At 42.4% G+C, this 25,288-nt stretch overlaps 3 protein-coding genes across 8 annotated transcripts in view; 1 reads left to right on the top strand and 2 right to left on the bottom strand.

Moving 5' to 3' along the window:
* Positions 1-25,288, top strand: part of LOC147022400 (uncharacterized) — a 112,069-nt gene that overhangs the window by 17,603 nt on the left and 69,178 nt on the right. For 2 of the 6 annotated variants that reach the window (XR_015061229.1, XM_085893266.1), the window contains 2 exons: positions 21,711-21,934; positions 22,725-22,772. Coding sequence is in view for 1 of the 6 variants with exons in the window: in XM_085893266.1 (XP_085749392.1) it covers positions 21,711-21,934; positions 22,725-22,772 (272 nt within the window). In the remaining 5 variants the exon portion in view is untranslated. Of the gene's footprint in view, positions 1-12,845; positions 13,508-21,710; positions 21,935-22,724; positions 22,773-25,288 lie in introns of those variants that run through there. The other 4 variants (XR_015061231.1, XR_015061227.1, XR_015061228.1 and 1 more) reach the window with 3 other exon arrangements.
* LOC147022404 (uncharacterized) lies at positions 1,853-3,473 on the bottom strand. Its single transcript, XM_085893539.1, has one exon. The coding sequence runs from the start codon at positions 3,471-3,473 to the stop codon at positions 2,472-2,474; it is 1,002 nt and encodes a 333-aa protein (XP_085749665.1). The 3' UTR covers positions 1,853-2,471.
* On the bottom strand, positions 3,470-4,567 carry LOC147022403 (uncharacterized). Its single transcript, XM_085893538.1, has one exon. The coding sequence runs from the start codon at positions 4,454-4,456 to the stop codon at positions 3,470-3,472; it is 987 nt and encodes a 328-aa protein (XP_085749664.1). The 5' UTR covers positions 4,457-4,567.

The following is a 25,288-nucleotide window of genomic DNA, read 5'->3' as shown; positions in this document are numbered from 1 at the left end:
GCTGGTAATATTTTATGAACTTAAAAAAAAAGTATATTGTAGTCTTTCAAACTTCCTCTAAAACTTGTGCTTTTCACTTGCTCCTCTCGAGGCTCTTTTCAGCTCTCCAACCAACTGGTCTTCGAGTTGATTTTTTTTTTTCTCTTTCAATCTTTCTCTTCTTAGATTTTCAATTCTATTCGGGGTGAAATCTTTGCTTTTTCTGTTCTCTGTCCACAACTTCACATCTTTTGAAGTTCTCGACCCATTTGTTTTGTTCATACACTTGGCATTTGACCCACCAGGAGCGCATCCTGGTCTCCTATATTTTGTTGTTGATTCCCCATAACTGTTGTCAGCGTTTCCTTTTCGATCTCTTGAAACACTCGTCAGCGTTTTCTTCTCTTGAGTCGTTCTTTGCACCTGCTGGCGCTTTCCCTTGCTCTATATCGTTCTTACCACTTCTCAGTGTCCTTTGTAGCGATTAAACCCTTTGGCCACTTCTGCTTTCTACCAGCCCTCCGCGGCCCCTTCCTCTCCTATCCTCCCAAGTAGTGACTTGGCGATAATCTTGCGCTTCCCGCCCTCTCGACTCGGTCACTCTTTATAACAATCCCACGTCTCCCGCGCTGCCAGACTCGGTGATCCTTTCAATACGTAAGGCCTCCGCTCTTTTACACAACTTGACCATCTACGCAACGTACATCAACACTTTTATCAAAAACCTACCAGATGTTACCCTTTTCTTCAGGAATAAACTTCTCATTTTCTTAAAAATAAAAGAAATAAATTTTTTAAAACCCTAAAGTAAAATAAAATAAATAAATGTCTTCTATCTTATCCAAAAAACAGATCGCTATGTGTCCTTACCTTTCAAATTTTGGTTTGAAACCGAGCAACCCCCCGTGGAGGTGGAGTTGCATGGACACATGGACACGAAAAGGGTACAAGTGATTAAGGTCTATGGAAGGTTTAATTACCTGTACTTCTGGAGACTGATGTTTGTCTTTTTAAAATGTCGGATCAGCCGTCTGTAAGAGTCTGATGTTTCATCTAACTTTCCTGGAGTGCTTGTACGACAGAGTGATGATGGATCTACTGCTGAGCATCACATCTTCTTCTCCAGTGGCCGTTCCTGAAATTTCTTCCTCTGCACCCACATCAACAAAAGGAGGTCAAAATCCCTCAATACCATTGTCCTCATCATCTCCATCATTATTAAGTCTTCCATCGCAATCCTGGAAATATTATATCCCATCAATTGGTTTCTGCATCTCAGTTAAATTTTTCTTCTTTCTTTTGCATTCAATTTCACATCTTCATTGTCTTCATCACAAGCTCCCACTGGATGATTCAAACAATTAATTGTACTGATCGTCCATGTCTACGCAATGACTGACACGTGTACATTAACACTCATGCTGGACTTCCACCAAATGGAAGGTTTGTTTGCTGATTGTCTGGATTCGAGTTCAGCAAAATATTTGTTTGTCTTCAACACTGTTGAGGCGCAGACAAAACGGGACATGATGCAGGTGAAGAACAGGTAGTTTGGACCATGTTTGGAATAGTTTATAATGTAAAACAAGAATCTTGGCAACTTACGTTCCAACTGGTACGGTGGTTTCAGGTGAGCTGGACAGAGCACCTTCTGAGGGGCCTTTGGGAAAAACAACACAAATATGAAAGATTAAACACATTGATATCTTCATCAGTTTGACAACTTGTTCAGAAAAGGCCACAGAAGGAAATGCATGGATGGAACAGGTAATCGTTGAAAAGGTGAATCAGGTGATCTCATCCAATCGAAGGGAGGTGAAGTTCTTGTTCTATATTCTGCATGGGGATAACCATTTCAACAAGATACCTTCCCACAAAAATTATAATTACAATGATATTCTTCTTCATCGAAGGAAGTGTAAACAGCAATGTCTGTGAAAGACAAAGTGCCAAAATTTATTTCAACTTCATGTTTTGATCTTGGGGTGAGCTGTGTTTGCACTCGGTGTGTTCACCCGACCTGTCAAAAGGTATTGAAAAGTGCTTACCTGTTGAAGGTCTTGCATCGCATATGGCTTCTGCTGTTGCGGCCATTCGTCATGGTGAGGTTTCCGTTGAGGATGCAGCGAATGAGAAACGTAAGTTGGTGATTAATTGCTTTTCGTCAACAATGAGACTCCACCATGGTTTTCTGAAGCTTTGGTGTCTTCACACCAAAAGTTTAGGTTCGTGTTCTGATGAAATGTAAAAATGTCCATCATGAGTGAAATTCCCTATCCTTGACTGGAGTTTCCAAAAAAGGTTTCGGTTATGGCTCCGATATGATCTCAGGTAAATTCACTTGTTTGGAAGAGACTGTGTGTTGATGGAAATTGTTTTCAATAGAATATACTGTCTTTCTTTTATCGTGTGCAGCATGAGGACACTGTATCATGTGAGATGGGACATGAGGAGGGAGGGTGGTGATCTTTGGAGATGAGACGGGATGGTCCTCATCTACGGAGATGAGGGTTGTCCTTGGGCTTCTTCAGGAGGATGACTTTGTCTCCTCTGATGGTGTATTGCCCGTTTGGATCACTTTCTCTCTTTTTGTCAAGTTCACTCAGCAGCAACTCTTGTTTTTCTCTTTGGAGCTGAGTGTAGTCTGGAGTGATAAATATATTTCTTGTCCACAGAGAGGGATCATTCAAATTCCGGATCTTCTTATTATTCGTAAGAACCTGATTCCTGTCAGACTCGCATCTGAAAACAACTTTTATGGGTCTGAAGCTGTTCTCAACATAGCGTCCAATGCGGAAAGTCCGTTCAGGCTCGATGTCCAGGTTCATGGCTTTTATTAATTTTGCCACAGCCTCCGTATCATGTTCACCTTTTCCCTCCTTCACTCCACGGAACATGAGGTTGTTTTTGCGCCTTTCAATTTCCGCTCCTTCGTCCTTGAGAAACTCAGATTGAGAAGAATGTTGTGGCTCCCGTTTGGGTGGCAGCCGATGAACATCGTGCTGCTTCTGCTGACGTAACCTGACTTCACGTTGAGGCTTCGGTTGTTGTTGGAGGACAACACTGTAGAGTTGTTTTTGCTGCTGCAGCTCGTCATCACTGTGAGGGTTCGGTTCAGTCGGCGGCAGCAAACCAACATTGCCCTCTTTCTGCTGTTGCTGCTGCAGCTCGTCATTCGTTCCAAGCATTTCTTCCTCGTTTTTCTCAGCAAGCTTTCCTGTATTTTTTACTTCGGTCTCTCTTTCCAAGACCTCCTTCTCCCTTCCCTCCACATTATTTTTTCTGTCCCTCATCTCGTTCTCTCGAACCGTTAACATGAACTCTTTAAGTTTGCATTTAACTTCACATTGTATTCGTTCTTCCTTCTGTTCTCTCTCTCGAACACGAATCTCTTCCTCGTTTTTCTCGGCATGCTTTCCTGTATTTTTTACTTCGGTCTCTCTTTCCAAGACCTCCTTCTCCCTTCCCTCCACATTATTTTTTCTGTCCCTCATCTCTTTCTCTCTCGAACCATTAACATGAACTCTTTAAGTTTGCATTTAACTTCGCATTGTTTTCGTTCTTCCTTGTGTTCTCTCTCTCGAACACGAATCTCTTCCTCGTTTTTCTCAGGAAGCTTTCCTGTATCTTTGACTTTGGTCTCTCTTTCCAAGACCTCCTTCTCCCTTCCCTCCACATTATTTTTTCTGTCCCTCATCTCTTTCTCTCCAACCGTTAACATGAACTCTTTCAGTTCCCATTTAACTTCACATTGTTTTCGTTCTTCCTGGTGTTCTCTCGCTCGAACACCAATCTCTTCCTCCAATTTACGCAGCCTGCACTCTCCATCGTTGAGCTCCTCTCCTTTTTCGTGCATACGAATCTGCCGTTTATATATCTCCTCGTCTTTCCCATTCATTAATGCTTCAAACGCACCTTGTCGCTCCAGCTCCTCTTCTTTACTTGTCTGCAGGTGTTGCTCCTGCTGCTGCACACGTTTCTTCCAGTTCTGAATCTCGAACATTCTATTTTCCACAACCAGCATTTTCTGGTTAAGTTCTTTATTTTTGCGTTTGATCCACATTCGGACTTGGAATTGGTCTTTTGTTCGTGCGGATTCTTCTTTCTTTCTCATCCTGAGCTTTTCTTCATTTTTCCTCTGTTCTTCCTCATTTTTCCTCTCCTGTTCATTTATCTTTCTCTGTTCTTTTTCATTTTTCTGCCTCTGCTGTTCCTCCTCTCCTTTCTTCCGGTCCTTTTCCTCCTTTTGCCATAACTCTTTTTCCAGTTTCCATTGCACGTCCTTTTCCATCAACTCATGTTCCATTTCCTGCACAAACTTCTCTCTTTGTACAAGATTTCTTTCATTTTCGACCAACCGAGCCTCATATTCATGAAGCTTTTCTTCCTCTGCTCGTAAAACCTTTTCTTTCTCTTTTTGATATTCTTCCTCCTCTTGTTCATCATCACCAAAGTTCTGTTTTGCTGTGAACTCCATTTTGTCAGTAATTTCCAGAACCTCCTTTCTCTCTGCTTTCTGAATCTCAAGGTGTTCGGTTTCCGGAACCTCCGTTACTAATGGTGGATTAAGTTTTGATTCATTTTTCTGTTTCACTTTGCATCGACATCGTAAACTGCAATAAAATAAACAAACATTCTCAGTTCAAGCTTAAATGAAGTTTTACATCACATGAAAAGTATTGAACACATGGTTTTGTAAAGCATAAACAAACATGTTCCACGAGTGTTACAATTCTGGAGGATACGGAATATGGAGTATGCAGATGTAACTTAAACAATGTCCGAAGGAACGGTGTGGAACGATGAATCACACTTGATTATTTGAAGAATCTCATGTAATGGTCGAGGATGTTATGAACTTTTGCATTTGTTTTTGCTGAAGAAGGAAATTGTGACTTTTTTGTAAATCAAGCCTAACTTTGCTGGAATTCCATTGGTAACATTTTTTCATGACGTCATTTGGTGGCCATCTTGGATTTTTAAAATAGCTGCCGTTTCATAAGGATTTTTTCCCACAACTTTGATATTGACCAACAAACTCTTCCTTGGAAATCAACACTTAGGAGCTGGAGTTTTAGTTTATCTTGACAAGAAATGTTAAATGAGTAACCTTTAAGAGTCTTCCTTAAAACATCATTTGTGTGAACGTAACATCCAGTCAGAGGTTTCAACTTGTGTCACATTCGTGGAACATCATTCATATCATCACGTGCTGTGTATAAAGAAATTAAATTACATCACTTATACTTCATAGACGAAGATAATGGTAAATGGACTTTTTTAGAACATTCACCATGGATCAAGTTATCAAAGGAAGAAGTGTGAGAAAGAAAGAGCTGTGTGAGAAGAAAGTATCACTCAGTAAAGCAAGAGCGATGAGGAAACTGTGTTAAAAATTAACAAAATACGGAGGCAACAAGGAACAAGCATTTGGTGAATTGGAAAATGTACTGTTTACACATTCAATAACAAAATCAATCTGAATATCAAGGAAATCATCACGTGGAATCTATCCATGTCTGGTTATCCTTCATTATTTCAGATAGATTGTTCTTTCAAAAACAAAAAGCTCGTTGTTCTTTCACTTGAATAATCATCAACTTCTCATGTTTCACATTATCTTATGGGAAACATGATGGCATCTCCAAAAGAGCTCCCGTTCAACAAACCAACAACAGAATAAACCAATGTCACCCGCAGGGTGACCCGTATCTTGCCAAAAGGTGACCACGTGTGACTTCTTTAAAGTCACACTGAGGTGAACAGAGCTGCTATCCACCAGGAGCGACTCCTTGAGGAATATCTGCCCACGAGAGATTCCGATGAGAATCGTTCGACAGAGTAACCATGAAAAATATGCATTTTCCTCATAACATCACCTAAAGACGTCATAATGTCTCAAGCTTGACATAACTAGAAAGCACTCATCGAGGTGTTCAATTTGAGGTACTACACGATATGGTTCCGAAAACTTGAAAATTTGGCCTTGGGGTCAAATATGTTTGACCTTAGGCGCTGATGAAGGCCAAGGCCAATCGCCACCAAAAAAACAATCAGCTGAGCGCCAGACCATGAACTTTATTCCCATGAAGTTTGAAGACGATCCGATCAAAATTACTAAAACAATAAGGGTTTCGTCGACTCCCCTGATTTGCGACAAAGTGACCTTGACCTTTGACCCTGACCTTCAAAATCTTATGTGCTGAAAGGGACCTCTATAGGCCTCTGATATGCGAAGTTACAAAAATTTCCAATGATAACTGTGCTCTGCAGAATTTTTTATACATGATTACAGACAAAAAAAAAAACATACAAGCTGACTAACATATCTTGCAAAAACTTCGTTTTGGAAAGATAATTAAACTCTGCTTGTATTGCCAGACAGATACTGATGAAAAGCTTGTTGATACTTAAAACAGAAAGAACCTTCAAAGAATCAGCATTTGAAAATTTTCCAAAGTGTGCACAGAAAAAGGCAGATTATGACAATCCAGAATTTGTGTGAGTTGGACAAAGGTTGCTTTGAATTGGAGCAGACAAGCTTAAAGCGAAGAAAGCCACTTTACACTGAGATTGACATAAAAAAAACCGAGTCACCTGGATAAAACTGAGTCACCTGGATCGAGATGAAAGAAGAAGCAAACTTGCTGTTCCTTCACAAGACAACTTCACTGACAAAGAGGACGACCCAGCGCTTCAGAATCTATTAAGTATACTGGTTTCAGCAGCACAGTGTTTGTCAAATCAAAATGTGTATTTTGTCAAGGAATCACAGATGAGGAAGAGACCAAAGTACATGAAAAACTCCAGAAGGGACAATTCCTGGTAACATCGGAGGAAACAATCCAATTAATTGTAAACAGCAGTCATTATGATGCCTGGAAAGTTAGGCTTGCCAACATGCTGTCTTCTGGAGATTCACTGTCTCATCCTCTGGAGATTTCTGTCTTCTGGAGATTTACTGTCTCATCTTCTGGAGATTTCTGTCTTCTGGAGATTCACTATCCTGTCTTCTGGAGATTTATTCTCTCGTCTTCTGGAGATTCACTGTCTCATCCTCTGGAGATTCACTGTCTCGTCTTCTGGAGGTTTCTGTCTTCTGGAGATTCACTGTCTCGTCTTCTGGAGATTTCTGTCTTCTGGAGATTCACTGTCTCGTGACGTTTTGAACCACTGCACGTCCTGCTTCACAAAAAACTGGGAAAAGCACATTCAGCGTCCAGGTTATGAAGCGAAAACTCTTGAAAACAGGGTACGAATCATCCAGCCTTCAGTAAGTGTTGCATTTATTGCCACAGACTGAGTTCTTCAGTGTTCTGCAAGACCAAGTTGATGAGGGGCAGTACTGTACATTGACATTGCTGAACTGCAGAAGTGCAGATTTTTCATGAATTGCAAGACACTTTAACTGCTGAAACTTTTGCAGGTTTTTTTTTGACACACAGGTTAGTGAATACACAACTATAATTACAAACAGCTTCCCAAAGTGAAGGCTTTCCAAAGTTCCACCGGACCTGCAAATGACCAATGAGGTATTTACACCAAATTTAACTTGATTCACGCAGCAAAAGTGGGTTTGTTCATGGCAGCCATTTTGAATCCAAGATGGCCACTATCCAGAACTTTGAGAAAATTTTTGCATGACTTTTTTTATTTTTATTTTTTATTTTAAATTTTTTAAAAATTAAATTTTTTTTAATTACGTTTAAAAAAACTAACTTTTTGCATGACAAATGTGGGTATTGCCACCAAAATAGACTTCATATGACATTCAAAGCCCAAGTTGTTGGGAAATTTGGTGTAACATGGTGGCCATCTTGAAATTCAAAATGGCTCCATAACATTGGATGAAAAAAAATGTTACCAATGGATTTTGGACACCTTATCATCCCCTCCAGCAATTAAACAACACATTTCATATTTAACAAAAAAATTTTCGTCCTGTTAATCCAACATAACATCGTACACAATAAACTCTCTCCAAATATCTGAGCGATCTTGTTCTCTCGTGGATGAAGGTATGATAGATATTGATGAATAAGTCACTTGTGTTCTTTACCAGTGAATGCAGAGCTTTCTTTTGGGGCTCCCCTTCTTGTTGAACCAACATGACGGATCAAATGTGATTACAACATAAAATAAAAGGATGGAAATCACGATGAACGCGACATCGCGAACCCCAGACATCCCTCCATCCTCAACAGCATCATTCTGGAAAACCTGTGGAAATGGACAAGGGCAGGAGTAGGAGGAATGTTTATTTTTCATTTAAAATTAAATAAACAATGTTTTCACAATTATTTTACAAAATCTCAAAGTTCATTAAAAAATAAGAACAACATTATCTTGAAATGTTTTAAATACAAACACGATGGCTCATGGAATGGTCGAGAGTTTACTCGTTTATGTAATAACCGAGTGATGATGAGAGAGGAGATTCGAAGGGCATGGAGGGAAAGCATTCTGGGACTAGTGTTTGATAATCCACTAGCTGGATGTATGTATTTTAGACTATCAAATACTACCTGTCACTTCACTGATGCGAATACTATAAGTTGGGACAAAAATAGGGGGACAGAGGGAGGGTGGAGGGGGAGAGCAAGGAGGGGTGTGGGAGCAACGAGGAAAGGAGAGAGAGGAGGGGTGGGGGAAGTGATGGCACCGTGAGGTGGAGCATTAATTACGATTCATAGTCTCATCAAAACAGCCTGGTGTTGGCGCAGTGGTTAGGGTGGCGGCTTGGGATCCAAAAGGTCCTGAGTTCAAGCCCCGTTGGGCCACTGAATTAATACACCAGGGGGTTGACTCAGCCTGTCATCCTTCCGAGGTCGGCGAAATGAGTTCCAGTGTACTGGGCCGGTGTATACCCCGGTTAAAATAGGTGTACCATATCCCTGTGTCGTAAGAGGCGACCAGGGTTGCGTCAGGAAGGGCATCCGGCGTAAAACATGTGCCAAATCACGATGCGGATCATACGGATGATCCGCTGTGGCGACCCCTAACGGGAGCAGCCGAAAGAAGAAGAAGAAGAAGAAGAAGAAGAGTCTCATCAAAATGATTTTCTATTTTCTACTGATAATCTGAAAAATACTGCCTGGAGACCAACACCACTCAGACATGTCCGGAGACAAACACCGCTTGGAGACAAACATCACCCGGAGACACACACCGCCCAGAGACAAACAGCGCCCAGAGAAGTCCAGAGACAAACACTGCCCAGACGCATCCAGAGAAAAGCAATGCCCGGACGCGTCTGGATCCAAGCTGTCTGGAATTAATCACCACCCGGCCATGTCCGGAGACAAACACCTGTCGAGACATAAACACACGACCTGGCCAAGTCCGGAGATAAATACAACCCGGGCAAGTCTGGATACAAACATCGCTCGGACGTAACCACTGTCCAGACACGTCCAGAGATAACCACTGTCCGGATACAACCACCATCCAGTGAGAGAGAGAGAGCAGAGGGAACAATGGAGAGGGATATGGAAGGAGGATGCTGCACTGTATGAGGAGGGGGAGGAGTGTGGATGGGACAAAGAAAGAGAGACAGAGAGGGGTGGTGAGGTAGGGGAGTCAGACGCGAGAATGTTTTGCTTTTGAACAACACACACACACACACACACACACACACACACACACACACACACACACACACACACACACACACACACACACACACACACACACACACACACACACACACACACACACACACACACACGGCCAATATCGCCAATTTTTTGGTCATCACCTGATTGGAGTAGGTGTGATGACTGAATGCAATACGTACTGTATACAACCCAAAAACCTTGAGTGGCTTTCAGCCTTGTTATGGGGAAATTTAAATAAACAAATTATGAAAACAAGATTGAATTTAGATGTTTCAAGATGATGAATGTACTTGTGGTATTATAAAAAGTAAAGTTGGCGACATGTATGTAAATCTATGTATTCACATTGTATTCCCTTTTCTGACATGTTGTGTTTCCTGTCACGTATCACTTGGTGAATTGAACTTAAATTCAAACTTTGATCGGAACTCGATGGGGCGGCCCATCATGCTCTGATTGGTCAAACTTGTAAAAGCAACAAACCCCTCACTCACCCACCAACCAACTCCCCCCATTTTAAATCCTCCGTACGGTCCTGATTTACCAAGCTGTAAAGAAAGAGACTCAGAACGTGTTGTTTACCTTCCCCAAGTACAATACGTTGTCATTTCTCACAATCCCCACTTACCTGCTGTGATGGACGGGACGCTTCACTTCCGAGGATGGTGAGTACGAACAGCACGAAGGGAAAAAACATGGCTGGTGCACGGCTCTCCCCGAACTGAAGAGTTAATGAAACCGTTCTGTCTAAAGAGTTCTCTGTTGTTGCACTTCTTATTGTGATGTCACAATGGTCTGTGGCCACGCCCCCTAACCTCGTCTGCATTGATATCCCAACCGAGATATAATTATATATTTTTTGTTCCAATTAACCTCTTCCAGTGAAAACCACGTGACCTAAGGTTGAAGAACAACACGAGTCATTTCTCTTTCAAATATTTCACCCCAATGAGAACAGGATTTAAAACGTTCATTTTGATCAGTTGGGATTCTCATGAGAAACCTTGCACAACAGATGTGTGTTGATTTAATTAATGTTATTCATGATAACCCTTGTTGTTATAAAGGAGCTTACATCGTAAGTAATGGTTCACCTCCCTCCTTATTTATTTATATCTCTTTGGTATTCGTGTGAACGAACATTCATTTTGTGTTTGTACGTGCATACGTAATAAATAGATAACTTTTTATAGATTCACACCGAACCACCTCGTATTCTCAACACATCCACGACTCAAGGTGGACGTAGGTGATGTTTCCACCCATGTTTGTTCCTTGTGAAATCGAACATTTGTAAATTAGTATAACGTAGTTTGGTGGGGAGTGTTGTTCTCCATCGGTCGGGACAGCACGGGGAAAATGGCGGCTCCGTGAAATACAAAATGATCCGTTTAAAAATACGATGGAGTCAATTAATAAGTCTTGGAAACCTTATACCGTTTATTAATTAAATACGAGCTGGTGTTCCTGATGTTACCTGTTTTAATCCTGTTTATTAATTAAATACGAGCTGGGGTACCTGGTGTTACCTGTTTTAATCCTGTTTATTAATTATACACGAGCTGGGGTACCTGGTGTTACCTGTTTTCATCCTGTTTATTCATTCAATCCCAGTCTGGGTTTACCAAGCTCCAAAGAAAGTGACTCCGATCGTGTTGTTTACCTTCCCCAAGTACAATACGTTGTTATTTCTCACAATCCTCACTTACCTGCTGTGATGGACGGGACGCTCCACTTCCGAGGATGGTGAGTACGAACAGCACGAAGGGAAACAACATGGCTGGTGCACGGCTCTCCCCGAACTGAAGAGTTAATGATACCGCCCTGTCTCAAGAGTTCTCTGTTGTTGCAGTTCTTATTGTGATGTCACAATGGACTGTGGCCACGCCCCTTTCCCTCGTCTGCATTGATATCTCAACCGAGATATAATTATATATTTTTGTTCCAAATAACCTCTTCCAGTGAAAACCACGTGACCCAAGGTTGATGAACAACACGAGTCCTTTACCCCAATGAGAACAGGATTTAAAACGTTGATTTTGATCAATTGGGATTCTCTGAAGAAACATTGCACAACAGACGTGTGTTTATTTAATTAATATTATTCATGATAACCATTGACATAAAGTAGCTTATATAGTGAGTTATGGCATATCTCATTATTTATGATGACAGCACGTGCGCTGTATACAATTGCATCGAGTTTGAAATGTCCCCGGTGTCTACCACGTCTCCGCTGCTCCCCCCCCCCCCCCCACGTGCCTCAAGACAGCCAATGACGGCCGTCCGGTAGATGGCGGTGCGTATCCCAGACAGAAATGGCGACACTTGACGGAAATACCCAAGTATTTCAATGGAAATTTGTGAAACTAATGTGTTATGTATGTGAAAACCATTGAATGTATTGCTTGACGGGAAAAAACCAAGAAACGCTTCCCTCTCATGTTCGAACGAACGGAAGACGTCATTTCCGCTCACCATGGCATTTCGCGCTGAACGATGAAAGCTAAGTTTTTCTTATGCCATCATTCTCTTTAATGGCGAACGCAGTGAGCTTCATACTTAACGCATGCGCATGAGAGAATAGGAAACAACAACAACAACACAATACCATGGAAATTTGGAATCTGTGTCGTTGGCTATGACCCTTTTGCTGTCGTTTTTTTTTTTTTTGCTTCTGTTTTTTTTTGTTTCCGGTTTTTGTCATGGGGAATGATGCATGCCGGGAGATAAAGGCATCGTCGGAGACATGAAAGACCCAAGTAATATCAGACATGGTTTATATTTCCTCCACTGATTTTAATAAAGATATCTTCCGCATCATCAAAAAAAATTTTTTAATCGTGATTTACATTATTTGATCGCTGATCCCGAATCCAGGCCGAAGTAACTGGAAATTGCGTAAACTATTGTGAACATGTTATAGGTAAAGTCAGAAGCGAATGGAAGAAGAATACTACGTTCGCTTCTTGTATTTATTTTTTTAGATGAGATCCTGTTCTCGGCGGTGTAGTTGTTGTTGTGAAGGTAATGTTGAGGTAATATTTATTTTTGCAGATGAGATCGTGTTCTCGGCGGTGTAGTTGTCGTTGTGAAGGTAATGTTGAGGTAATATTTATTTTTTTAGATGAGATCCTGTTTGAGGCGGTGTCGTTGTCGTTCTGAAGCTAATGTTGAGGATTTTTTTTTCAGATGAGATCCTGTTCGAGGCGGTGTGGTTGTTGTTGTGAAGGTTATGTTGAGGTCATATTTATTTTTGCAGATGAGATCGTGTTCTAGGTGGTGTAGTTGTTGTTGTGAAGGTAATATTTATGTTTTCATCGCAAAAAGACTGTTTAATTTGATATATTTAAGAAGCGAATGGAAGAAGAATTCTACATTCGCTTCAAGTATTAGCCATAAACAAGTGTTTCATCATGCATTCGTAGTTGAAATTTACTTGCAACAAGAACGAAAAAATAATCTCCTCACAGATTCAACAACAACGAAAAAAAACCCCGAAAACATCACGAGCAGGACAAGACCAATCGAGCTGAAGGAAACGATACTGAAACTGCACTGCTCCTGATTGGTCATAGGACACCACGTGTGTTGTGTGGGCGGTGTTCTGCACGAGGATTCCAGCAAACAGGACCGGACCAATCATGTTCGTGATGTTCCTCATGCTGAATCGCCAATTCTCGGCGGCACGTGATACCATTGGACCAATCACGTTCGGCGATGTACCTCATGCTGCTTTCTGACAATTTCTGGATCGGAGCGAGCTTTGATTGGTCAAAGTAGTGGAGAGGAGGCGATAACCTCTGACAGAAGGTAATGACCAAGGAGGAAAGGCGATGCGTCGTTTTGATTGGTTGAAACGTCGAGGAACTGAAGGAATTCTTCTCCTCGGATCCACGTGCAACACACAGGTATCTGTTTCATAACCAGAATCACTTCACTGCGTCATTAATAATAATAATATTTTTCTCCTTATTTTAATTTGTTCGATTTCCTTTGTTTGATCAACGTTAAAAAGCTTCAGTGACGGATTTCGACATTTTGTTCATCCCGGAGTCTTCATGGATATTTGTGAGAATGTGATTTCCGTGGGAATGTGACGTCACTGTGAACGGCCGTCCTGGTTTTACATCATTGTTTTGTGGCCCCCTGGCCCTGCCACGCTGTGTCGGACCATTTCATTCCTTCTGTTGTATCGATAAAGGTCTTTATCACAAAAATAAGATTTTTACATTTCAAATATTAAGTTCGCTTTTTAATTGTTTTTCAACTGAAAAAGCATAAATTGAATATTTTAACATTAGTGGACTCATCTCCCAACTGTACATCCCGATCGGGACACGAACCGGACCGCCATTGAGTGCTCGGGTTGGGGTTGATGAGGAACGGCTGGCTTGGCAAGCGATAGCAAGCCGATCGGTAAAGGTCCACACAAACCGACAAAATACAAAACATCGCCGATTTCCTCACATTTTCAGATTTCACTCCAGATTTCGAGTTCTGATCCTCGGCTCAATGTGATGCAGTTGTGCGAATGGCCTGGCGGATGTTATTTATCATTAAACCTGCCATTTTAATTGTCTTACACTGTGGGTGTTTATCCCTGCCCATTCGGCCTTCACACGACCTCCACCTGAACACTGTGTCCAAGCATGGTCCCGTCAAAATCAAACGTGTTCAACGGCTCACGACCCACATGGTTGTCGGCCTTCGTGCCTTCCTGTACCACATCAGGCTTTCCCGCCAAAACCTCTTTTCCATGTGGCACCGGAACATCTGTGGGGGTCTTCTCGAAGTGTTTAAGATTGTGTGTGGTGATGAAAACCGAGACAGAAATGAGATTTTCATCTTTCATCAAGATAACGCCCGGAGTGGACACCCTTTGAAAATCTTCAAGCAGTTGGAGTGAAGGAATTTCTGCTCCTCAGCTTTTTCCCATCGATTTGTAATCCCATGGAATGCCCTCCCTAAAAATATGTGCTTCGAGTGGCATCAATTGCTGCGTTTGAAGCCACACTGGATGCCGTGTTGGACCAGCTCATCCCAGACATTGTTTAACCTTTCTGTCAATAAAAATAGATCCTTTTTCACGTTATTGTTTTTTGTCCCTTTTAATAAACTTTGTCCGCACTGTTCTTTGGCAAACAAGATCAAAATATTGGTCTGACAGGAGGAGATTCTAAAATTCGCATAATAATGCGTAAATGTACCATGAGAAAGACAGACAAACGGACAGAAAGGGGTGAAAACATAACCTCCTTCACCTTTGGTGGAAGAGGTAATTATCAGTGTTTCCATGTGTCCATGTTATTTAACTAGGTTTAAAAAAAACACATTCACATAATGATTTATTAATTCACTTCCATGTTCAGCCCAACTGTATGTTCTTATACACTGCTTGGGTTTTTCCTGGAAGCGGTCGAGTAATATGTTTTGTGAAGATTGTATGTTGAGGTTGTCGTGATTTGTTCGATTTTAAAAAGAAAATTAATAAAAAGAAGGGCAAGTGGTCCAAGTACATTTTGTGACGCTCAAAATTGTAATTCATACAAAACATATTGGGCCAACATCAACCAATTTGTCATGCAGGAAATATTTTAAAACATTTAATTTCCCCTTGGCAACGCAGGTACTTCTGCGATCATACGATAGCGTGACTCGGGTAGATCTGAACACGTTGACCTCTGGAACTTCACCATTTTTTCACATTTTGAATTGTAAAGAAAAGATAAAAATTCAAGATGAAGCATTCGACAATGCAGGCATCACAATAGGAAGGAAGGGAGGTGGTTGGAATAAATTGCAGGAGATCTGAGAACCGGTGTGGACTCACCGACTGACAGACAGACACACAGTGCTCTTGTAATAGCTTTTTGCATTTGTTCCTTTGAGAAAATGCAAAGGTTAAGAAGTCTTCCAATAAATTTGCACATACATAATACCATGATATATATATATATATATATATATATATATATATATATATATATATATATATATATATATATATATATATATATATATATAACCGGTAATAGTTTGTATGTTATTTTCGTAAGATTTACCTTGTCCAATCATGTGTGTGGCTGGCAGGAGAGCCAGTCGACCGAGATGTGTGCACAATGGTCATTGACCTGTCGTACCTGGGTTCCAATCTTAGCCCAGAAAGAAACCACCACACTGGTGTTTCACATGCAGGGTGGGGGATCAATGCATGTGCCATCCCTCAGATGGACATTAAGCTGGGTGTCCCGTCTGCCAGCATTACTTGGTGTCCTTCGTGAAGAGTAGGTGATCTTTTGCTGGCACCCTGAACAAATTATAAATTCCTGCTCTGAGTGATGGGAAGGCAACAGCAAACCACCTCGTCAAAGCTTGAATTGCTGTCGCCATTCATTGCACTGTCAACTCACCCCAGGGGGAAAGGATGATGTGGTGGCTCTGCTGATGTTATTGGGAATGTCGCACTTGCACAGACATGTGAATTTCCACTGCAAATGTATCAACTGGTATGCATTGCAAGGAGACACGAAAGAAAGCAGTGTATCTCTGCTACTGCTTTGTCATCACAATTGCCATCTTATAAATTTGTTCCAACTGCCTCAACTCATTTTGGACACAGGATGAAGAAACTACACAAGTTACAAATCACAGGATTCATCATGTTGAACTTGGATAAAATTCACATTCAAGGTAAAAATACAAAAATCAACATAAATACTAAAATTAAATGCAGAAATTCTTCAGAAAAGAAACCCTCTTCAACCACCCCCTCGTGTTTTAAACTTACCATTTGCATATTTGTTGAACATTTTAACTTGCTTCTTTCTCGTAATTCTGTTTTGCTTCACCTGAAATAACACTTTCGTTTAAATATCAATGTCAGTTGAAAATGAACATTAAGACCCATCCCTCGACTTGTTCATACAATATTATACTGGAAGACCCGTGAACTCGTTGGGTTCCCGTTGTGACAGCGGTTGATGAAGAAACATCATTTCAACAAAAAACAAAAGATAGCTCCAGCGAACTATACCGCTGAGGTTGTTTGAATTGATCAAATACTCCCGAAGAGTACTTGGCTGAATCGGGCATTGATTTTTAAATAATTTTTTTCGTTGCCCAATTTTAACGAAACTTGATACTGCACACTGCAGGCAAATGGTGAGTAAGGTGGCCCTAAAAGTTTTGCGCTATCGTGTACCGTTTTGGATGTATTTCGGGAACATACATACATTCATATATACATACATATATATCCATATATACAAGATGAGAGTTGTCGTAATACATAGATTATTCATACATTCATACATACAGACATACATACATACATACATACTGTTACGGATGTGGAAATTCGCAGTACACCATAAAGGGTCCCAAGATCAGTTATGACGCTAAGTTTATGTGCAGATAGGTCCCCACCGTTGTTTAAAGGAAATTCTTCGTGTTCACCAGGCTGCAACTCTTTGAGATAGCCGTTTTTCTTTTTCTATTGTTATTTTGAACAAACCTCCACGCAAACAACAAGCCGCGTTGAAAACCGTCGACAGCAAAAGGAAACCAGAGGAATGTGAGGAAAATGTGAATAACTTTTTCTCGTGTATAACTGAAAATGTGAGGAAATCGGCGATGGGCGCGCGGATTTTTCCAGCCTGTTTCTCCGAGGAGTGTGACGGAGGCGGGGTGGGGCGGCTTGGCCCCGATTGGTGGACGCGCGGGGTGACGCGGTCGGAATGAGGAACGCCCCTTTTCGGGAACCTTCTCGAAAAAAGGTGGAGCCGAAAACGGGGAGGAGCGAACGGCGGAGCCCCGCGCAATATAAGCCGAACCGCACGCGAGGCTCACTCTCTCTGTCTGGGTGGTCGACGTCTCTCTCTCTCTGTCGGGGTCGTGTTGGATTCTACTCGCTCTCTTGGTGGACGTCATTCTCTCGCTTCATCTTCGAGCTCTCTCTTGGTGGTCGAGGTCGGCCTCTCTCGTCTTGGCGTTGGCCGACCTGTCGGTGAAGGCGCGGGCCGGTGGCGAGTGGGGGCGACGCCTTAGAGACGCAGACGGCAGGCACAGCCCTGCCGGCTGTGTGGTGCGAATCTGCACGTCTGGCGAGGGATGCCGGAGAGAACTCACCGACTACGTCATCGCAAAGACCCGAGAGCAGGCGCGGCTACGCTAGCTGCCATGGGAACAAGGCGCCGCGACCTGCCCACCATCACACCTCGAGGGGGCAGGTAACCAGCACGGTCTCGCGGGCCTTTTCGGTCATCCACGGCCCACGGCCATAAAGGTTTCCTAACCCCGTCTACCTCCCTGCCTATGGGGAGGGTTTTCCTGTTGTTTTTGTGTGCATGCTGTGGCGCCATGTCCTGTTAAGTAACGACTGTAAGTGACTGTAGATAATAATCGTAGTCGGTGGTATTGCTTGGCCTTCTATTTGTCGCTTGTATATTGCATGACTGGATACGTGTTGCTGGAATAAATGTCCTTGTGTGCAATGTATCCCGTTTGTCGCGTCCTCCTTTCACCCCATTGAAATGCCATCTTGCATTGTGGAATGAGTCGTGGGTTTTAAACACCCGATAAATAATTTGAAACGTCGAGGTCAGCGATAACACCGCTCGGTTATCCCTGTAGCACAGAAAGAACCGCTTATGCGGTTCGTGTCCTAAGCCGACCTGCGGCGTGGTGCAACCCCTCGGTAGGTTACCCGCGCGGGAATTTTGGTATATCGACATTGGGCGATTCACCCTATTTCGCGCGAGTAGAATGCGGACTGGGTTGTGGTGAGGTTAAACCCCCACCCGTGACTGGCTCCTGGCAGTAGTTCCAGGAGGGTCACGACTGAATTGTCCGTCCGGTGGGCGACGCGGCGGCCATTAGAGGTACGCGGCCGATCGCACGCCAGGTGGGCCAGAATTCGTAACAATACATACAAGATGAGAGTTTTAGTAATACGTAGATTTGAATACGAAACATACATACATTCATATATAATCACGAAAACAAACTCATCTCTCATCTATGTATGCAGGGAATGACCAATCAGCTCTCCCCTAATCAATTAACCCAGGTGGCTTGGATTATATAAATAACTTGACTCCTCCCATTCTCTTCCAGCCAAAGAAGCTGCATAAAGCAATCATGAAAGGCTCCCCAAAGTAAGTGCTTTGCTGTTTCAAACCCACACCAGAGTTCCTCCACAGCCATAAAGACATTCACAAATAGTACACACATGAGAATCCAAATGCTACACTGCAGGGCCGGTTTCATTGCTTGTTAGCGAATCATCAGCGACAGTGCAGACAGAAACCTGTTGCTCTGTTCCTGTAAGTTTATGGCTTTACGCAGTCTGAGCAGCTTTCATTGATATCCTTGCAGGCTACAAATATTATAATCTTCATAGACTTCTTCAGATGATGATGTCATTTGATCTTGAACAAATGGAGTACCTGAATGTAAAGCTTACGGTTCTCTCCTTGCTTAGTTCATAACATGTCACACGAGTCACCATCAAGCATCAGAATGCTCTTCCCCTTTTAATGTTAATGGTCAAGTCACTGCAAACTGATTGATGTATTTTCCGACATTTTGGAATACAACAAATGCAGATATGTTAAAACACGACACCTGTAAAGGGGCTGTCACACCTTGACGATTTAGCCAGCGTATGCCGATTGATGAAAAATTTGTCTAAAACGCTGGCACACGTCGAATACGTTATGCGTACGTTTTGTGTACGTTAGGTGCACGCTGAAAAACACTACCATAGGTCGTATTACACTGGTTTAAAACGTTGTACTTTTTGGTTGTCCAAAAAATTTTGCATGCTTGAAATTTTACGACGTACTCGGCATTTGGCTTACACGTTCCGCTACGCTGGCCATAAGTTGTAGGCACGTTATGCGATCGTTGACACACGTTAATTGTATGGTACTCATTAGTCAACACGCCGAGGTAACATTCGCGTACCCGAAACTTATTTCTAACCTATGAGTAACGTTTTGTAAGCATGCTACACGAACGTTGTTCACACTTCGCAACACGCTACTTGAAAGTTCCTCATACGTCGAAACACATCAAAGTAATGTTTAGGGTACCCGTGACTTATTTATAACCTATGAATAACGTGCTTGGGAATTATTACGCTATGCATACGCTCGACTATCGTTGGGCATAGGTTGTGGACGACTAAAACACTATAAACAATCGTTGGTATAACTTATCGATAAGTTATCGAAGCGTTCTGTGTTCATTACTAGTACATTATGCATTTGTCAAAGTCGTTTTTAATAGTTCAAAGAAATATTTCATCGTGGGAATGAGGAAAAAAAATTAGCCGAAAAGAACATTGAACAATGGTGCAAAGTCGTCTCCTATTCGTGGACGATAAGAGGATCCAGCATCACCCACACCCTCCCCATCACACTCACATACTACTACTGACAGAGACATACTACTACTACCAATGCTACTGCTAATAGTTTTACTACTACTGATACTACTGGCATTGATATCTACTCAACATGGAGTCTGGAACAATGATGGGTTTCTCTTGTGAAGCCCATTTGTAAAATCCAATTCCCCTTAACGCTGCCAATACGCCATTACACGGTAGATGTAAGTTAGAAACACATTCAGTAAGTGCTGTGGTCGTCCGGAAGACGTCAATCTCATTCGGCTACATACGACAATGTGCGTTTGAGATACGTTACACAGAGGTTCATAGCATGTTACTCAAAGGTAAGAAGCACGTTATACTTAGGTTCAAAGCATGCTACACATATGTTGAACGCACGTTACTCATAGGTTCATAGCACGCTAGTCATTCGTTCAAGGCAAGTTACAAATAGGTTCAATGCACGTTACTCATAGGTTTCAAGCATGTTAAACATAGGTTCAGAGCACGCTCAGAGGTTAAACTCATAGGTTAAAAGGACGTTACCCATTGGTTGAAAATTAGGTTGCGGGTATGTTTACTATTACCTTGACGTGTTTCGACTTATGAGTAATCTACAAGTAACGTGTGTCCGTCGTGAGTAAACGATCACGGAGCATGCCAGGAACGTATGACAACGCATGCGGAACGTGTTTGCCATACGCTGAGTACATCGTAAAATTTTCAGCATACTTGAAATTTCACGACGTATTACAGGTACCACGTAATATGACAGTGTACTTCACTGTTTTCCAGCCTACTCTTAACGTATACACAACTTACCTCTACCGTATTTGACGTGCGCCTAGCGTTTTAGACACATTTTTCAGAGGCTGGCATACGCTGGCAAAATAGTCAAGGTGTGACTGCGATGTTGACACTTCAAATTCTCAGGCGGTTATGATTTAAATCGGCATCCGGCAGGTTCTTACCAGGCTACGCCACAAGTTCGCCGGCGATACGTTCAGCGCGCTATGCGTAAGTTAAACTATCGTTGGGCATAGGTTCTGAACGCCGCCAACAGGCTAAGCATTCGTTGGTAAAAGTTATCAATAACACAACGAAACGTTCTGTGCCCGTTACTAATATGTTATGCATACGACCAACACGTTATGAATAGGCCCAAAACTTAAAAAAAGACATCAAAATTTCAGTGTACGCCAACGTTTTACATACATCTTTATACGTTGCCATTGCTGGTAAAAACATCAAGGTGTGAAAGGGCCCTAAGAAGATAACTGTGGTGGAAATTATTTTGACATTCACTCATTTCAGGTGATAGCGGAAAATCTGTACATCACATTTTAAACAGTGTCAGTACTCTGTGCGAATCAACATTGAACATTTATGTTTATTAATTTTTTTAATTTGTGCATTTTTCTCCATGCGTTTACTTTAACCCTTTGAACCCTCACGGCCGTTTTACCAGCCACGATTCAATCCTCCATACACCTGAGTGGCTGGATTTTTCTCGAGGGAGCCCATGATGGGGGATTGGAAAGTCCAGGGAGGTCAGGGTTCAAAGGGTTAAGAAAGTGAACTGAGAAATGCCGAGATTTCCATACATTTATGTGCAATGGACTGTGGGTTAACTTAGCAATGCTACCATATTTGGGGATGTTCGTACAATTCCAGCAAGGCACAATGTTTCCTCAACCACATTGTGCCATTTCCGACAGCTCTGTCAAGCTGAAGAGTGCGTCCTGGCACCGAACAGAGAACAACAAAAAGACAAAATACAAGTTTCACTTCACCGCGTCGTGGTCCAAAAATGTTCTCAATGTGAAGCACACTTTCCTCAAGTACCACTCAAGGCTGGGAGTGATGAAAAGAAGGACATTATGGAAAATGTGGACACACTCTGTTCCCACCAGCTCATTGCAATTCCACCCCATATATCATGGTACGTACATGTGTTCTTGTCTGACCGTTTTCCCATTGTATCTCTGACCCCTTTCCCCCTGCTGTTGTTCTTCCATAAGTGTACTCGGATAAAATGTATTGTCAAAGCGAAACACACCGAGATTACCCCATTCTCATGGAAATGCAAATAACAATAAACAACCTTGTGGTTCTCATTCTCTATTATATTCAGTATATATACCAACTGAAATATCCATGTTGCCCGGGGAAATTAAATGAAACATGTATTTAAATATTTCCTGCATGACAAATTGAGGAACGTTGGCCGAATGGTTTCCTATGAATTACCAATCTTGTGGGTTGCAAAATGCATTTGGACCGGTTTCCCTTCTTGGAACTTATTTTTTATCAATGTTATTTTTTAGTACAACAAACCACGACAACCTCAACATACGATCTTCACAAAACATATTACTCGATTGGTTCTGGGGAAATCCCAGACAGTGTATAAGAACATACTCGCTCGAAGCCTGAATACGGAGATGTTTTAGTAAACCTGTGCAAAGCAATCTTTCTGTCCTGCCGCATGTATAAGCACCATTATAATTAAATTTGTGTTGTTGAGAAATCACCACAATCTCAACATACGATCTTCACAGCACATATTACTCAATCGCTCACAAAGAAAACAAACACAGGCAGTGTATGAGAACATACTTGCGCGAGGCCAATGGAGGTGTTTTAATAAACCTGTGTAAAGCAATCTTTACCTCCATCGCCAAAGGTGAAGGAGGTCATGTTTTCACCCCGTTCTGTCTGTTTGTGTGCAGGATATCTGAAAAAGCTGTGCACGGATCCCAATGAAGTTTTGTGGACAGGTTGGTTATGTGACAAGGATGAACTGATTAGATTTTGATTAAGATCTGGATCTGGATCTGACTACTAGAATTTTTAAAGTGATTCTTCATCATTGAGAGATGGGGCAAAACCGATATATAGCACAATATCTCAAAACGTTGTGGACGGATTCGGATGAAACTTGGTGGACAGGTTGGGTGTGTCACAAGGACGGAGTGATTTGGTGAAGATCCGAATCTGGATCTGGATATGAGAATTAGCCCAAAACAATATAGTACTGTATTGCATGATATTTCAAGAATGTATTGGGCCCGATATGTTCTCGTGGATCAGGTATTACATGGCGAGGTGTGCGCTCTCCTGAGTGCCCTTCTCGTTTTTATAGCAGGCGCATGAGTAAACACGAAAACAATGAAATTTGTGTTGTTGATAAGAAATCATGACAACCTCAACATACGATCTTCACAATACATATGAATAAATCGCTCCCAAACCTGAAAGGTCCTTCCTCAAACTGTTGCCTCAAAGTTGGAGAATCGTCTAGAATGTCATTGTATGCTGTTGCGTTCAGATTTCCCTTTACTGGAACAAAGGAAGAGGCCGAGCCCGACCCATGATTACTCCTCCACCAAACATTAGAGTTGGCCCGATGCATTCGGGCAGGTAGCGTTCTTCAAACCTAGATTCATCCATCAGACTTCCAGATGGTGGTGCGTGATTCATCACTCCAGAGTCCAATGGTGGTGCACTTTACACCACTCCAGCTGACGCTTGGCATTCCAAATCATGACCTGAGGCTTGTGTGCGGCTGCTCGGCCATGGAAACCCATTTCCTGAAGGTCTTCCTGAACAGTGCCTCTGCTGACGTTGCTTCCAGAGTCATTTTGGAACTTAGTAGTGAGTATTGCAATCGGCGACAGACTATTTTTCCACTCCGCGCTTCAGCACTCGGCGGTTCCGTTCTGTGAGCTTGTGTGGCCTTCCACTTCGCGGCTGAGCTGTTGTTGCTCCGAGATGTTTCCACGTCACAATAACAGCACTTACAGTTGACTGGGGCAGCTCCAGCAGCGCAAAACTTTGACGAACTGACTTGTTGGAAAGGTGGCATCCAACGACTGTGCCACGTTGAAAGTCACTGAGCTCTTCAACATGGTTTGCCAATGTTTGTCCATGGAGATTGCTTGACTGTGTGCTGAATGTGAATGTGATTATATACACCTGTCAGCAATGGGTGTGGCTGAAATAGCTGTATCCTTTCAGTCATGTCATGTGGATATGTATAATGTGTCTGGCTCGACTATAGCTCGCTCTGCTCATTCAGCCCTCTAATCCTTCCAGTTGCTCCCTCTTGGTTAAACCCACAAAATACACTCATCAGATTTCAACGTCTTTTCTCCCGTTTGTGGAAATTCCTTCCACATGGTTCAATCACCTTGCTCCCTCCAGGACTTCAAGCAAGTGATGAGTCACTGTCATCTCACATTTCCACTGACGATCCTTTCTCCGCTCTTTAATGCCACCAATGCAAACCCTTTTCCTTTCAGGTTGCTGTGTTTGCTCTGCTTCTCCCTCTCTCATCCTTCTTTTCTTTTCCTTTTTTGTATACCTTGTCGAGGCTCGTGTGAGAGCAAAACACAATGCACAACTAGGGGGGCATGAGATAAGAGGGGCAAGAGTGGGAAGGGCAAACAGCGGGGAACACAGGGGATACAAGATGGACATAGCAGGTACTTTCAAGAAGGAAAGCAGGAAATTTGAAGGAGGTGGGTTTGGGGTGAATTAACGTGAATAGAAAAGATTGAGGATTTGGATGGGGGACGACGAGAGGTGGTGGTGAACAGGTGTGTTGAAGGCCTGGAGGGAAGAATGGGATTGAACAGAGTGAAGGAGTTCATTTCCAAAGGTGGGAAAAAAGAGGCATGAAAGAGTGGTGAGCAGTGATTCGTGATTTTGGTAGTTTTACCAGAAAGGGCTTGGTGCGAAAGATGCCAATGATTCGAAATGCCTTGGTTTCCACAGCGTGAAGCCGAGAAAGGTGAGAGGAAGGAGCACGAGCCCAGAGGGGAGAGCAGTACTTCATCAGGCTGCGGACGAAAGCTTTGTATGTGGTCAGGACCTCATGTGGGCTGAGGAAGGACTTTGCACGATGGAGGATTCCCAGTCGGCAACTGGCTTTTGAGGCCAGGTTGGAAATGTGGCTTTCCCAGGAAAGATCGTGCCAGATAGTGAAACCCAGAAGCTTGAAAGAAAGGACTTCTTCCACAGGATTATTGAGAATGTGGGTGGGGTTTTTTTTCCAAATGGTCCTTTCGGAGAGACACAGTGAGAGTGTGAGATTTGTCCGGATTGAAAGACATGTTCCATGTGTTGGAGCAGTTTGTGATTTTACCCAGAACTGCAGTGAGCGAAGAAGCTGCTGCTTGCCGGTCTGATGGATGACAGATGGTACGGCAGAGGGTGGAGTCATCAGCAAAGAGATAAAGAGGATTTTCCAGAGATTCAAAGAAATCATTGATGAAAACCATAAAAATAACAG

The sequence above is a fragment of the Eptatretus burgeri genome, chromosome 8, assembly GCF_056783735.1.
Source record: "Eptatretus burgeri isolate ZD-2024b chromosome 8, Ebu_testis_v1, whole genome shotgun sequence".
In the NCBI taxonomy this organism is placed as follows: domain Eukaryota; kingdom Metazoa; phylum Chordata; class Myxini; order Myxiniformes; family Myxinidae; genus Eptatretus; species Eptatretus burgeri.
This window is presented reverse-complemented; position numbering and strand designations above follow the sequence as displayed.